Genomic DNA, 14,851 nt, shown 5'->3' with positions numbered 1-14,851 from the left:
TACAGCACATCTGGTATTAGGTGGGGAAGGGCCCACTGAGTTTTAGCACTTTAAAATAAAATTACAGGCTATTTTTTGCATGTAATATCAAACTATGGCCTTCCATCTATTTTTTTTTTTTTAAAAGCCCTTCATGTGCTTTCCCTGCCTTCTCCTCTCACTTGCTCAGACTGAAATACTTCCTCTTTGCCACAAACCAGAGTTTGTCTTTACATCCAAACCATTGCTATCTCAGCCTTCCGAGATGTTGTGCCTGAACCAAGTCAAATCAATCATTGTGGTCTATCTATGTGGTTGCTAGGAGTGATGGCACGTAATCAATCAGTCAAGTCAGATCAAACATGGTTTGCTATTAAATCCAAATCAGTGGGCTGGACTTTGCAGCAGTGCTTGAAACTATAACTGTCCTGATTTCGGGAAAAAACATCAAACATTTTCTTCCTGATGATGTTCAAGAAGCTATTAAAGACCTGGCTCTTCCAGGCTTTGGGGCAGGGTGAAGGTTAAGCCCCTGCTGGATGGACTTTTTTTTTTTGGTTATATGTTGTCTTTGGACTGCTCATTATCTCCTTTTTGTCTTTTTTGTTTTAACTTTTTAATTGTAAGCTGCTAGAGTCATTGGCAGATGGATGGCCTACAAAGTGTGTAAATAAATAGTTTTTGCTGTATTGGGTTTTGGGTCAAACATAGCATTGCATGGTACAGCCTTCCCATGGAAATTAAGTGGCAGTGTCTGCTGCCTGTCCACTCACCTCGTAGCTCTGGAAATAAAGTTTAAGTTTTCTTTTTCACCACTATGGGTGGGTTGAGGTTGCAAATGCCAGATTTGGTAGGTTGAAGAAAGCTGTCCTAGCTCCTTATGACTAGAGGGCAGAGCAAGAGGGTGCATTGTGGGCCTTTGGAAAGGAACAGGAATCTTTAGATGTCCAAATCAAGTTTGGGGTAGCCTTAAGACCTGGGATAAGCCCTCTGTTTGCGTATGCATTTACATGGTCCTCTTTAAAAAAAAATCTTACAATTGGATGCTGGCAGTAGTTGCAATGGCAACTGCCCTTCCTCTGTAAGTGCAGGCTGTGCCTCAGTAGTGCAGATGTTCCCAATCTGATGTTTTTCAGATGCCCTTCAGACTTTCCCTAGGAATAATGGAAGTTGTAATCTAATTCATCTGGAGGTCCCAGGTAAGCGTCAACCTCCAAGTCTCCTCACCTCCACAGCATTGGTTCCAGGTTTGGTGTCATGAGCACTGATGGTGAGCAGGAGGGGGCCCCTAGCCAGGGGGGAAAACGCATGCGTAGTACTGAAGAGTTAAGCGGCCATTCAAAGAGAGACAGATCAGACCTGCCTTGACTTTTGGGGTTTATCTGTCTGGGTTTTTCCCACGCTTCTTCAGTTTGTTAGGATTTTCTGTCTAATGTAGCAGTAATAAAACACTAGGGACCTATTCCTTGTCTCAGTGTGGTTCCCTGACTGTTAGGACATCTGGTTTCTGGCCTACTAGTTGAGCTTAGGGCATGGATGGGAAACTGCAACGGTCCTAGCAACATCTGTCTCCTTTGGGCATTCTGGCCGGGACTGTTAGGGGTTGTACAGAAGTCTCTGGAGGACCACAGAGTTTCCATCTCTTGGTTAGATTACCTTCCCAGGCTCCTACCCAATAGCCAACACGTTTCATTCCCATCCCTATTAGAAGCCTGTGCACCCTTTGCTTAAACGTTCCGTGCCAGAGATCTAGTTCTGTGGTCTACCTGTGCAGTGGTGCCCTGGCCACAATCCTCTTATTACTTGAAAATGTTCCTGCTGTTTATATTGTATCTGTTTCCCTGTCAAATGTACTCTCCCACCGCCCCCCCCCCAGTTGGCATAACATCTTCAGCTGTACTCAGAGCAAGACAAACACTGCAAAATTCCCAGGAACTTTGGTTTTTCAGTCCAACTCTGTAATGTGAAATCTGTTACATGTTTACAGTGTTCTGTCTTCCCGTTCAAGGGCTGCCATTTTAACCATTGTCCACCTTGCATGGCTCAAACGATGCAGTGCTACAATGGGGGTATGTGTTTATGGCACTGGGAAAGGCATGGAGGAGGATGAATTGGATGAGGCTAACTTGGAACTGTCCTTTCTCCTAAGGGAGGTAAAGACCTTTGTGTTACAAATGAAAAAAAAAGATGGGGTTGGATTCGCTTTATAATGAGTCTTCTGATTCTTCCAGGCCTGCATTGATGAAAACATGGAGGTGGTTGAATTTCTGGTGGAAAATGGAGCTGATGTGAATCAGGCAGACAATGAGGGCTGGACTCCGCTGCATGTTGCTGCTTCCTGTGGCTACATTGAGATTGCACAGTGAGTTTGGGCTGGGTGAGGGTTTATGTATTTTTTTGCCTAAAGTTACTAGCGCAACAGATCTCTCAGCCAGCCTCACAGTTCTTCTTGATGCAGGGAACTGCAGTGTGTCCTTTCTCACCTTCCACTTGGTGATTGAGCCAGTTCAGGCAGCTGCCATAGTATTGTGTTGGATTTCCCAGCTGGAGAAACTCCGAGAGAGGCTCTGCCTGCTAATTATATTTGGTATATTTCACATTCAGTGAAAGATACTGGATACGTTTGGAGGACTTTAGCCTTAGGCAATCTTGTTTAAAGAGGAAAGTCCTGGCTGCATTTGGTGTGGGAGCTTGCAGGCCAAGGAAGCTTGTAAAGTTTGGTTGTATCTTAACTTTCATCTTCAGTGAAATGGGAGGGAGAGTTTTGCCTGAGAAGATGAGCCAGTGTGTAGGTCTTAAAGATTACAGTATTTGAATGTTGTACTTGGCACCCAAGCAGATTAGGTTATCCAAGTTAAGTTTTGCAGGAAGCAGGGTACGACAATCATCTTAGATGGCCCTTTTTGCTGGATTGTAGAGATAGTAGGCCTGATATGGGGCCTGGCGGCCCATGGATCTGACTGGGCTTAACTGTCTGGCCCAGATACCTCTTGGACCACGGTGCCAACATTGCTGCGGTGAATAGTGATGGGGACGTGCCATTGGACATTGCTGAGGCTGACAACATGGAGGCCTTGCTGCGAGCAGAAATTGGGAAACGAGGTAAGGCACAAGCAGCCACAACAAATGCAGCTCTGCTTCCTCTGATGTCCTGTTCGGGGGGTCTCCAGCCAATTCTTCAACTTGCAACATTCCCCATACTCCGTTGGTTTTGGTGCTATGGAAAGAGGTAACCATTTGAAATGTTCACCATTAAAAAAAAAAAAAAAGTATCAGTGACTTTGTTTAGGTTACCTGGCTGTAAAAATTAACCTGTCAGATTCTTTTAAGTTCAGATTTTATATATATACAGACTTATCGGGAGAGAACAGAAATGGGCTAACTTTGGACACAGTAAATGCCTTCCCTCTCCAGAGCTGCATTGTTGTTGCTGCTGATTATAATTGTTTCCCAAAATTATCAGCATGAGTTCTTTCTGTCTGTGTGTGATGCAACATCCACTTTGCATTTAAATCCAATGAATATTAAGAGCTTTGTTGCACATGTGCATAATAAAACTGTAGCGCTACATCATGGGACATGTGCCGGGCCTATCTTTTCTACCTTCATCGACAGGCTATACGTTGAGAAGCCTTTTCTCAAACAGTGATGTGATTCTAGCTCTTTTTCTGAAACGGAAAGCAAGTTCCAAAGACTCAGTTGCTATAATTGCATTAAGAAAAGTGTGTGTGTGTGTGTTTCTCCTGCTTTATGATGTGGGCCCGGCCATTCGGTATTTTACCACTGCAGGTCCTCTGTTCTCCCTGTGACCATTTCCTTTGCTTTCAGGGGTGGATGTAGAGGTAGCCAAGCGAGAGGAGGAGGAAGTGATGCTTCGTGATGCTCGACATTGGTTGAATGCTGGCAAAATATCTGATGAGCCTCACCCCAAAACTGGGGCCACTGCCCTCCATGTGGCAGCTGCTAAAGGCTACGTTGAGGTCATGAGGTGAGAGCTTCCTATTTCCTGAGCAACTCTTGCCTGGGGTTAACCTCACAGCAACCATTATCTTTCCTTTGGGTTGTCAATTACTTTTTGGAGCGGGAAATCACAGCTTCTTCTGCCTTTTCCAAGTTTTGTTTGGAGGGGCAAAAGCACAAGTCATTGGATCCCCTGGCCTTCTCTTCCCCCCTCCTATCCCCACCCTGTGGCTGGCAGCTCAAAGAGAATGAGCAGGGGTTAGGGGGACTGGTTTGCTGACCCCATCCACTTCGCCAAACATCCTCCAAGCATAGGTGGGGCTTACGGAAAAATGTACGCCAGGCGGATGTCAGTCCCCACCCAGCCACCTCTCAGCTGCTCCAAGCAAAAAGGAAAATCGAGGCATCCTGGCTCTCAGCTCTTTTGCTGTAATCCTGGGATTCCTCTTTCCAAAAGAAAATAAAAAAGGGGGGAAGGAGTTCCAATAAATCCCACTCATCACTTTCCTCTAGGGAACCACCTGGGGTCTTTTCTCCCACCCCTACCTGGCTTTTTCTTTACTGACCATGCTTCTTGCTCAAAAAATCCTAGCATAGCTCAAAAGTATGGATGTTTCTCAGTTGGAATCTGCCCCTAACCCACCATAGATAACTCGGAAACATGAATTCTGGTCTCCCTTGAACCTTTTATTTCTAGGATCTGACTCTGATGTGCCACATTTGTCCTGCTACAACCCAGCTCTCTTCTCCCAGGAGCCAGTGAGTCCCAGGTATCCTCACCCTGCCTTCCCTTGCTCTGTTGCAGGCTGCTCTTGCAAGCTGGCTATGACACCAATGTGCAGGACAAAGACGGCTGGGCGCCCCTACATGCAGCAGCCCACTGGGGAGTGGAGGAGGCCTGCCGGCTTTTGGCTGAGCACTTCTGTGATATGGGGGCGCTCAACAATGTGGTAAGAGACCAAGAGGCTGGTTGAGGGCAGGCAGCAGGTATGGAAGAGTTTCATCTCCCATTGGAAAGAAACCCATGACCCCAAGAGACGACCGGGGAGATCTCTTTCACTGAGGGTGGATATTCAGGTGGAGGCCAGGCAGTCTCTGTCTGGGATGTTTTAATTTGGATTCCTGTATGGAGCGGGGTATTGGATTTGAAGGACTCCGTGTCCTCTTCCAGCTCTGTGGCTTTTTTTCTACCTGAGACCAGGGAGCAAAAAGTACTGCCAGCTGGAATAAAGAGGCATGTAGGGCTAGTTCAGTGTTTCTCAACCTCGGCTGCTTTAAGATGTATGGACTTCAACTCCCAGAATTCTCCAGCCAGCCATGCTGGCTGGGGAATTCTGGGAGTTGAAGTCCACACATCTTAAAAGGAGCCGAGGTTGAGAAACACTGGGCTAGACAGATTTGTGGCTTAGTATAAGACAGGTTCCCCTTCTCATAATTATCTCTGCCTGGTAGGAAAGACGTTACTAGGGGAGTGGAAAATAAGCTGCCACTCTGTCTGTCTGACCTCCCACAGTATTTCACAAGACTCACCGTGGTTTACAAAATACCATAAAACTGCTATTTTACAAATGATCAGTCCATTAATTATTACATCGGTATGAACTGGAGTGCAACAGAAACAGCCGTTTTAACAGTTCTGGTGGGTACATCAAGTTCCACTGCAGAAGAAGTATTTCTCTTGAGAGGGTTGGAAGGGGACTGTCCCTTCACAAAGGCTGCTTGCCACCTATAGATTATATATCCAGGTTAATTATGAGACAGTTGCACTACTGCCTCATTGGGATAGTTCTTTAGGCTTCTGGCAGGCCACTCACACCAGTGAACATGATGCGTGCCAGCACAGAGCCTCTGCACCCTCCCACACTTCTGGCAGAACAGAAAGCAAGGGGGAATGGGGGGGAATAGAGTCAGCTATCCCACTTCCCGTCCCTGATTTTTTTTTTTAAATACAGTCCTTTCCAATGGGATCAATGGAGGGGAATCAATCACTGCCAGTTCTGCGGCCTCTAGGCAGGAAATGTTTTCGATGATAGGAGGCCTTTGGATCCATGGCCCCTCCCTGGCCTGCCTTCTTTCGGCCCTTTCTAGAGAAAAAGAATGGCCTTATTCCGCCTGATTAATCAACTGGAAGTTGCACGGAGTGAAAATTCAAAAGAGTCAGGGAAATGTGGGATTGAAAGTCTGAAATTGATAATTGGGGTCTCACATACATGCTCAGCTATCTGGCAGAAATTCGTTAGAGGAAGCATGGAGGCCTGCAACTACACTGGGTTGAAGTAGAGTGGTAATGGGGTCTGGCAAAGGAGAACGTCCTGGAGAGGCCATAAATTTACCTTCTCTCTCTTGCTCATTCTCTCTCTTTCTCTCTCTCATTTCTTTTTAACCTCTGAGCTTCTTGCTACAAAGGACTCCTGTTTTTCAGAGGCCAGAACACCCCTAGAGGGAATTTTTTATGTTTGGGGAAGAGATGAAGGATCAAAATGAGTGCTGTAAGGCATTCAATTCATCCCTAAAAAATTCCTACCCAACATCTCAAATTGGCCCAATTTTTCTCATTTTGGGGTGGGTGGGCAAAGCTTAATAAGGCACTCATTTCACTTGTGAAGCCCTCAATCCACAAGGGTTTGAACATTTCACTCTGGACACACGGACACACACAGACACACCACACAAATGCCCCCCCCCCGCCACAAAGCTAAGCTGGCTTGTGGCTTCTCCACTTAAAATTGCAACAGCTGGAAGCTAACGGATGGGAATGCTCTGAAAATTAGACCAGTCTTTGGTGCAGCTTTCTTCCTTAGGTGCATAAGTTTGAAGGCATCATAGCTGGCAGTTGAAAGTCTGAGTGACTACATCAGGGGGAATCTGTCGTGCCCACTGCATTTGACCCTCTCCTTTTGCTGGCTGCTGGAGTTTTGAGTCAATTGTGCTGGGGCTTCTCTTGGCCCATCTATTTTCTTTGTCCCCCCACCCCCCAACAGGGCCAGCGTCCCTGCGATCTTGCAGATGAAGATACTTTGGCACTGCTTGAAGAGCTGCAGCACAAACAAAAGGATGTGAGTGATGTATTTTTATTTTTTGACAATTCCATTTGCGCCATGGATGCAAAAGGGTGTTTTTGTAATAGACTTCTGCATTTATGCAGAATGCTTCTCACATCTGAAGTTCGTGCTTCGGGCACTTCCTGTATGGGATTATGCAGAATTTGGAAGACTTTTTTAGGAGAGAAGGCCTCTGCAGGAAATCTTGGGGGCTGGGTTGAGAAGATTCTCTTTGTGGGGTGTCCCAGGCCATCCCCCAGGGCTTAATAGGAGTAGTTGACCAGAATTCTCTGAGTGAACAGAATAATTAAAATTATTGAACAGTTTCCATTTCAAATAAAATAAAAACAACACAAAATTGTAACTAGATCATAGAGGCAGTCAGGGCATGTCTGGATTTACAGACAGTATAACAAAACGTAGCCACATTCCAAGAAACGGAATTGTACTCCTACTTTCTAACATCTAGATCACTGTTTCTTAACCTTGGCAGCTTTAAGATGGGTGGACTTCAACCCCCAGAATTCCCCAGCCGGCATGGCTGGCTGGGGAATTCTGAGAGTTGAAGTCCACCCATCTTAAGGCTGCCAAGGTTGAGAAACACTGATCTAGATGAAACCACAGGGAACCAGTGTGGATCAGAGAGGCTATTTTTCAGTTCCAATGGTTAATTCTAGACAGGGAGACCCTACCCATGAAGGCCCATGACTTTAGGGTGGAGGTGTCTCATGGCCCCACTGCTATTGCTCCATTGACCGAGGAAGGCCATGACCAAGAAGTTTTGCCTAGCTTTCACTGGTGTGCCAGTTACATCCCTACCTGGATTGGGAAGAACTGGTAAAGGTAGCTCGCACTCTTTTCACTACATGTCTAGTATACCACAATGTGATTTGCATGGACTGCCCTTGAAGACCGCTTGAAACTGCCCTTTGCTGGCTGGTAAGAACAGCTATAGTTATGTAACATTGGTGTTGCGTTGGCTTCTGATAGGGTTCCAGTGTAGTTCAACTTGGCTGTCGGGACCATCTTTTCCAACCTGAATCGACCCAGCCTGTATGTGTGTTTCTAGAGAATCTGTTAGTAATTCCACACTTTTGTAACATGAGGAGGCTGAGGCCCAGAAACAGCGTGTTCCCCCCTCCCCAGTGATGGCATTTCCCTCCAGAAGTTAGATTAGCTCCCACTCTATTAATATTCCTGAAATGTGCTAAAGCAGCTTTTCTGGACAGTACTTGGGGATTAGCTGAAATGGCTTAGTCCAATGTTTCTCAACCTCAGCAACTTTAAGATGTGTGGTCTTCAACTCCCAGAATTCCCCAGCCAGCCATGCTTAGTCTGATTATTTGATTCTTTCATTGCTCCGGCTTCTATTACTGTTGTTGCATTTGTCTGTGTGTGTTTCTTGTGGATCTTTTATGCTCCTTGTTAACTGCCAGGAGTCCTTAAGGATTTATGGGTTATAATAGTTGCAGAACAAATAAATGCAGCTTTGGATCAGAAACATAACTTTCTCAGTGGTAGTCCCTCATTTGTGGAATTTGGTTTTGAAGAACTATCTGTTCCACACTATTTTAAGCTACCTTTATTTACAGTAATACATTTCAGCTTTCTTACACCGTTATATGCTTGCTGATACAAGTTATCTTAATAATGATCTAATTTTAGGGATTGCTTAAAATAGTCTTGTGATTTTTATGTTTTTAGGTAAGCTTCCTTACAAAGGCTGTTGGCCCTGAAAATATACATAAGATATGATAAACCCTTGAGGGGGATGAGGGCGATCAGAACTGGTCTGGTCATCCCTGCTCACTAATTTAACAGGTCAGATGGTGTTATACCAAAGTTGCCTGAATAGAATAAGTTGTCTTTTGTGGTGTCCTGCGATTCTGAAACATTTTCAGTTGGTGCCTTGCGTGATGAGGTTTAGGTACTAACTTGAGATTTGTTTATTTGGCCCGTGCATTAATATTTAATTATCATTTACTGCTTTTTGAGGTTTTCTTTATCAGGATTGCCTTTACTACTGCTATTATTTTTTAAATTGTGTTTAACTAAATTTAACTAAATTTTAATAATCATTATATATCACTGAGACTATAATCTTATTTTTAAAAGTCAGCTGTTTAAGCTTGCCTATGCCAATGTGTACTTTGCCCTAAATATACCATAATCCACCACTAAGAAATGCTAATTTGGGGTGTGTGTGTTTGTGTGTATTGCACAGATCAGACAACCAGGAAGCCTGCATTTGCTTTATGTAACAGTTTCGGCTACTCAGTGAATGTGGGTGAACATTTTAATCATCCCAGTGCATTTTTTTTAATTGACACATAAGGTGGCACACAACCCAAACTCTGTTTCTTCCAGTGCCTTTTTGCATGGTATAAGAAGCGTTGAGAGCTGGAAGGCTAAAGAAATGCCAATGACCTCTAGGGCAGAAGATCAGAGAGTAAGGCCAGCATGCCTGTCAACTTAATTTGAGCTTTGCCAGCCTAAGGTTTGCATTTCTGGAACCGCAGGGTGGGCCTCCCAGAGGCAGCCAGTGCTGAGGAAGACCATCAGCCGCCCTCTTCATCTGCTACAGGCAAAAGCTTCACTGGTGGGGGGGGGGTGTAGAAGGGGGAAGAGAGAGGAGGGCTGGTTCCCAAGGGAAAGAAAGCAGGATGGGCCTCCCTCCTGCCTGTCAGCTCTCTGCCCTTTCCAGCTGTGGATTGGAACCAGATCAGCCTCAAGGTCCTTTGCAAAGCTGAAAGGCACTTTCTTTGCATTCTTCCTTTTTGTAATTTGACTTGGAAGTTTTCCTATGAGAACTAGTTTGCAAGAGGGAAGGAGCAGCCTGTCCCAGTAAAAGGCAGGAGGGAAAGGGGGGTGGGGGTGGGAGGCTGAAGCTGCATCTGAAGGAACCCAAGAGTTCAAGGGCCTGGCCCACCTTCTGTGCTATAGAGGCTGAACCGTTTGCAGCTTTTTTATTTGCAAAATGTGTCTTCAGTGGGGAAGAATGTGATTAGAAACCAGTGGAATGGGGGGGGGGTTTCCTTTCTTCCTCCCCCTCCCCCAGGAAACATGGGCTGAAGATTAAGGACTGACTCAGCAGTTAGCTCTTGCAGTTAGCTCATAGCACTGAGTGCCACAAGAAGTAGACAGGGCCTCTGTTCTTTAAGGGGGTGAGCCAGATTCATTGCCCTCCAATCTTATTAAAAAAGCAGTTGCAGGATCCCAGGCTACAACACTAAAGTGCAAGGGCCATACTGGCTGCTGTCCAACACATCTGGAAGAGGATACTGGGGTAGGGAAGAGGTGGTTGGTTGAGATCTGGCACGTCTCTCCAGATCTTGTTCATGGGACTTCCCCTCTGCTTCCAAGTATCGTAAGGCATGGTGCAAATTGCTGTCTTTTAGGCTGCATTGAAGTACTTCAGATGCTACTAATGGGCCTCTCTGCACCTGTCTTTTCAAAGAGTTCAGCATCTCTCTGAACTCAGCAATAACAGTTTCAGCTTGATTCCCATTACCCTTTTGGTTTGAATCACAACCACTTGCTACCTTCCTTGATTTTCACCAGTCCTGTGAAGACAACAGTAGCTGCTGTGAAGTTTGTTTGCCCCCTGTTATTTCTATACAGAGGAGCAGATTTTGTCATGTCCCACCAGACAAAATCTATGAAGGATGCATTGCCTTTCCTTTGTCTAAGTGGAATGAGAGTTTTGATTCTCTTGTCTCCGTTTTTATCATTCAGTTGCGCAGCAAGAAGGAAGCCCATCGGCAGGCTGTGATTGACACCAGCTTGGAACAGGCCCCCTCATACACAAGCAAGCATCGAAGGTCAGCAGGGAGTCCAGATTATCATTAGATATTGTACTATTATGGAAAACGCCAGGTCTTCAGTTCCACTTAACTTCCCAACCTCAGGCTTTGCCTTTAGACACTTCTGATTTAAGGTTTTTAATTTAGGTTTTTCAGCCCTGGGATCAGATGTGTGAAATCAGACCATCACCCTTCCAACAAACCTAAGTGGCAGAACAAGGTTGGGGAGAGGTGTACAGCAAGTTTGACAACAGAAATGTTTATGGTTTGAAGTTGCAGCTGTCAGATTGGTCTCTCTGACTGTTTGCGGTTCCATGTTGAGCCTGCCCAAATTACAAGTGCCCTGTTGTTGGGAAAGGAAACCTCCTAGCAAGGACTATCTGATATTGTGCTTGGAGTGGGACTTAGCTGGGCACTTGCTGGGCTATCACTGAGGCAGTTTGGGATTTGTAAGCAGATTGTCGGCCAGCTCACGCATGTTCAAACGTGGGAATAGGGTGGCCATTTTCTCATATGGCTTCTACTATTGGAAACATTGTAGAATGTAAGGCATGTAAGGGCTCTCTTACCATCATAGTTGGAGTTACATATGTGATGTTATCGCTCTTGTCCTTTCCCATATGTGGCATTTCCAGCATTGAGCACAGACAAATACAGGTAGTCCTTGGTTAACGACAGCAATTGGGACTGGAATGTCCATCGCCAAGCAACATGGTCGTAAGGTGTGACATCACATGACCGTGCTGTTTAGTGATGGAAATGCCAGCACTTCCTGTTGCTGTCATTAAGTGAATCACTGCGGGTTGTTAAGCAAGGCTGTCACGTGGTTGCCGTTTGCGACCTCCTGCCGGCTTCCCCATTGACTTTGCTTGTAGGAAGCTGGCAAGGTCGTAGATGGTGATCACATGTGACTGTGGGATGCTGCAATGTTGTAATTGTGAGCCAGGCGCTGAGCACCTGGATCTCAATCACATGACTGCAGGGATGTTGTGACTGATGTAAGTATGAGTACCAGTCGTAACTACCACTCATTCAGTACCATTACAAGTTTGAACAATCACCGAATGAATGGTCATTAAATGAGGACCACCTGTATGTGCTTAGACCTAGACTGGTTGGCAGCATCTTAAATAGTCTGAAATTCATGTTACAAGATAAAAGGTATATTATCTCAAGGACAGTGATCCATATCATAGCAATCGGAGTTGGGCAGCTAATACATTTAAATAAATAAATAATCCACCTGTAGGGTAGTCACTAAATTATTCCAGGTCTAAACCGCCGTAGCAGAAGATGCCAGCCAAGAGATATGAAGCCGCTGAGTCTTCCTCCTTCACTAAGTAGTATCTTGAACCCAGTGTTAAATAGGAAAATGGAAGCAGGTAGAGCCAGGTGTGGTTAGATGGGTTGGAGTTGTCATCCTATCATGTTCTTTAGTTTGGGCTAAGAACATCCATAACTGATTTTGTGACATATATCTAGTGGGGTAAGCAAGCAAGATCTTTTCAGCTTCTCCTCCTGTCCATCTCTTGCTTGGATTCCCCTAGGAGCTCGGTATGTCGCATGAGCAGCAAAGAAAAGATCTCTGTCCAAGACCAGTCAAAAGAGCGGAAGACCTTGGGTACCATCACTGTTGGCGAGGAGGAGACCAGTTCAGCTTCGGAGGGGGATGAAACACCAGAGACCAACGGTGAGTGGAGCTGTGCAGCAGCCGGGACCCTCGTTGGTTCAAGCAGGCCAGAGTGGATTGATCACTAATTGCTTCCTGTCTCTCGCAGAAGTGAAGGCTATTCCCCCAGCAGACAGCAGTGCAGTGAATGGAGTGTCTGTGACTCCCATTAGGCCTGTGTCCCCTTGTCCTGTTGGGCAAAAGGTAAGGCAAGGCATGGTGGTGGCAAAGAAAGTCAGGTGGTTTTGAGCTTCCTCTCTCCATCGCCTTAATCTCCTCCTCAAGTTGTGGGTCCAGATATGATCATTACGAGTACTGTTGTGTAGTTGAAATCCAACTCCAGCGTCCGCTGGCCAAACAGCCTTTACCAGAGCCCAAGATAGAGGATGACAACTACTTGAAGGGCCCCAGTCACTTTACCATCTCAGCTCATTCATGCCGCTTAATATGGGACTGCTGGTGCTGGTCTAAAAAGAATGCTCATGTGCCCTGAGCACAGGCTGCATGTGCAGCAGAATAAGACTGGACGGTACCATTTCAGAGTGCACATAGAGGAATTTCATTTGTAACATTTCTGTCCAAAGAACTTTCTTCAAGTAGAAAACTAGCCCAGCTGAGGCTAGCGAGGCCAAAATATTGTGCCTTGAACTGGTTAGGTTTGATGGGTCATGTAACTTTCAATTACTTAGCAAAGTTTCTGTCGAAAAGTCTTGCAGCTTTGCAAAAAGGGGCACCTGAACTCTAATTTCTACAGAAGAAGTAGGAGATGGAAGCTGGGAGACCTTAGTCCTGTGCTTGGCGTGGCCCACCTCTAAAGAAAGAATAAGCTTCCCCTTAGAAATGTCACCATTTCTTCTCTTCCAGCCCTCTATCAGTTCTTCGTGGTTATTTGTTCTTCTGCACGAAACATGTGATGGATTCATCTTAATGCATTTTTTCTCAGCATGCTCAACACCTTCATCTATCGTGCTTGATTAACCCTTTATTGCTTGCACCTGACTTTTCCCCTGCTTGGGATGCTGACACAAGCAAGTCCAGGGACTGCATTTGCAAAGAGGCCTTCCCGTTCCGCTGGTTGGACCTCACCTCCCCTCTTCTCCATTCTGCTGCACATCATCTCTGTCTGCACTGTATGAAATACTTTGAACATTTTCTTTTCTTTTCCTCTTTCCCCTGTTCTGACATTTCTTCCTGTGTCTTCCATCCGTTGTGAACTGCACCTCCCTCTCCTCCTCCTCGCTTTCTCATTCCACCTGCCCACTCCAGCCACTGTTTGTCTTCATTTTGCCTCTGCTGCCCAGTCCAAGCCGCCTGGGGCCTTCCATGTGGAGACAAAGCTTGCGCAAAACAGGGATCATTCTGGTGCCCCAGAAGGGACAAAAGGCTGCAGTGAGTGTCCCACATAAGCGAGTTAAGAGGGAGCCAAGAGGGGTGTGTCTATGCATGGTTTTCTCCAGGAAGCCCGGAGTAGGGCTTAAAATCTCTTAATCTGCAACAGAGCTGTTTGTAACTGAGTCAGCCATTGGCTGTGAGTTGAGAGAGACTTCTTCAAGGGAACCCTTGCCTGCTGTTCTCTTAGCTGTTCGTCCTTCTGGTGTTTGCAGGGATTCAGCTGCTTTGTTCCTTAATGCTCTCAAGTGGGGGAGGGGGGGAGAGAGAAAGCACTGCCTCTGTACAAGCCACTGTGGGAAGATTCTGAAAGCATCTCCTGGCTACTGTGTGAAACAGGATGCAGGGCTGTTGATACTTTGTAGTTCCCTCTCCGTGCACTGTGGGGAGCTGTGTTTTTGTTTGGGTGTATAAGAATGCTGGCGTTTAGCAGGAGAAAGTGGTGGAGCAGCCTAAAGATGCCCAAGGGAGGAAACGAAGAGGGCCATTGAGATTGTAAGCTACTGGGGTCAAGCGGTACTTCAGTAGGGAAACTGGCCCTTGGGCTGCAAGAGCTGTCAGCCTGAGTTCTGAAGTCAAAAGCTGTTTGTCCCTTCCCTGGCAGGTAGGGAGGAGGGGGAGAAAAAAGTGGGTTACTAAAAGTGGGTCTCCTCCAGCATTACTTTTGAAGGAATGTAGCCCTTGATGGAGGGGCAGGGGGTGGGTGGTAGGAAGATGGCCCACTCCATTGAAAGCTATCCAGATATAGTGGGCTGTAGGGCTGGGGTGCAGTGTCTGTGTGGACCAGACAAGGAAAACCCGTCAGCCAAGGTGAAGGTTTTCCAGAGTGGAGAGACTGGGAAGTGCAGCAGAGGCGATTTTCTGAAACGTCCTGAAAGGTGTTGTAATGCAAAGAGGCAGTTTTCCAGGTCCTGCTTGCCTGCTGCTCCCTCTGCCCTGACGGCATTTGAAATCCTGGGCTGGCTATGATTGTGGGCAGCCCTTTTCATCGCGAGCATTAGCTCTTCTGT

General features: G+C 46.1%; 1 protein-coding gene across 4 annotated transcripts in view; it reads left to right on the top strand.

The window, feature by feature from the left end:
* Positions 1–14,851, top strand: part of PPP1R12C (protein phosphatase 1 regulatory subunit 12C) — a 36,507-nt gene that overhangs the window by 9,794 nt on the left and 11,862 nt on the right. For all 4 annotated transcript variants that reach the window (XM_063301193.1, XM_063301194.1, XM_063301191.1 and 1 more), the window contains exons 2-9: positions 2,211–2,341; positions 2,963–3,081; positions 3,808–3,967; positions 4,745–4,889; positions 6,921–6,995; positions 10,716–10,801; positions 12,331–12,473; positions 12,562–12,656. In XM_063301193.1, coding sequence (XP_063157263.1) covers positions 2,211–2,341; positions 2,963–3,081; positions 3,808–3,967; positions 4,745–4,889; positions 6,921–6,995; positions 10,716–10,801; positions 12,331–12,473; positions 12,562–12,656 — 954 coding nt within the window. The remainder of the gene's footprint in view (positions 1–2,210; positions 2,342–2,962; positions 3,082–3,807; positions 3,968–4,744; positions 4,890–6,920; positions 6,996–10,715; positions 10,802–12,330; positions 12,474–12,561; positions 12,657–14,851) is intronic.

Source organism: Candoia aspera, chromosome 4 (genome assembly GCF_035149785.1).
Source record: "Candoia aspera isolate rCanAsp1 chromosome 4, rCanAsp1.hap2, whole genome shotgun sequence".
NCBI lineage: Eukaryota > Metazoa > Chordata > Lepidosauria > Squamata > Boidae > Candoia > Candoia aspera.
This window is presented reverse-complemented; position numbering and strand designations above follow the sequence as displayed.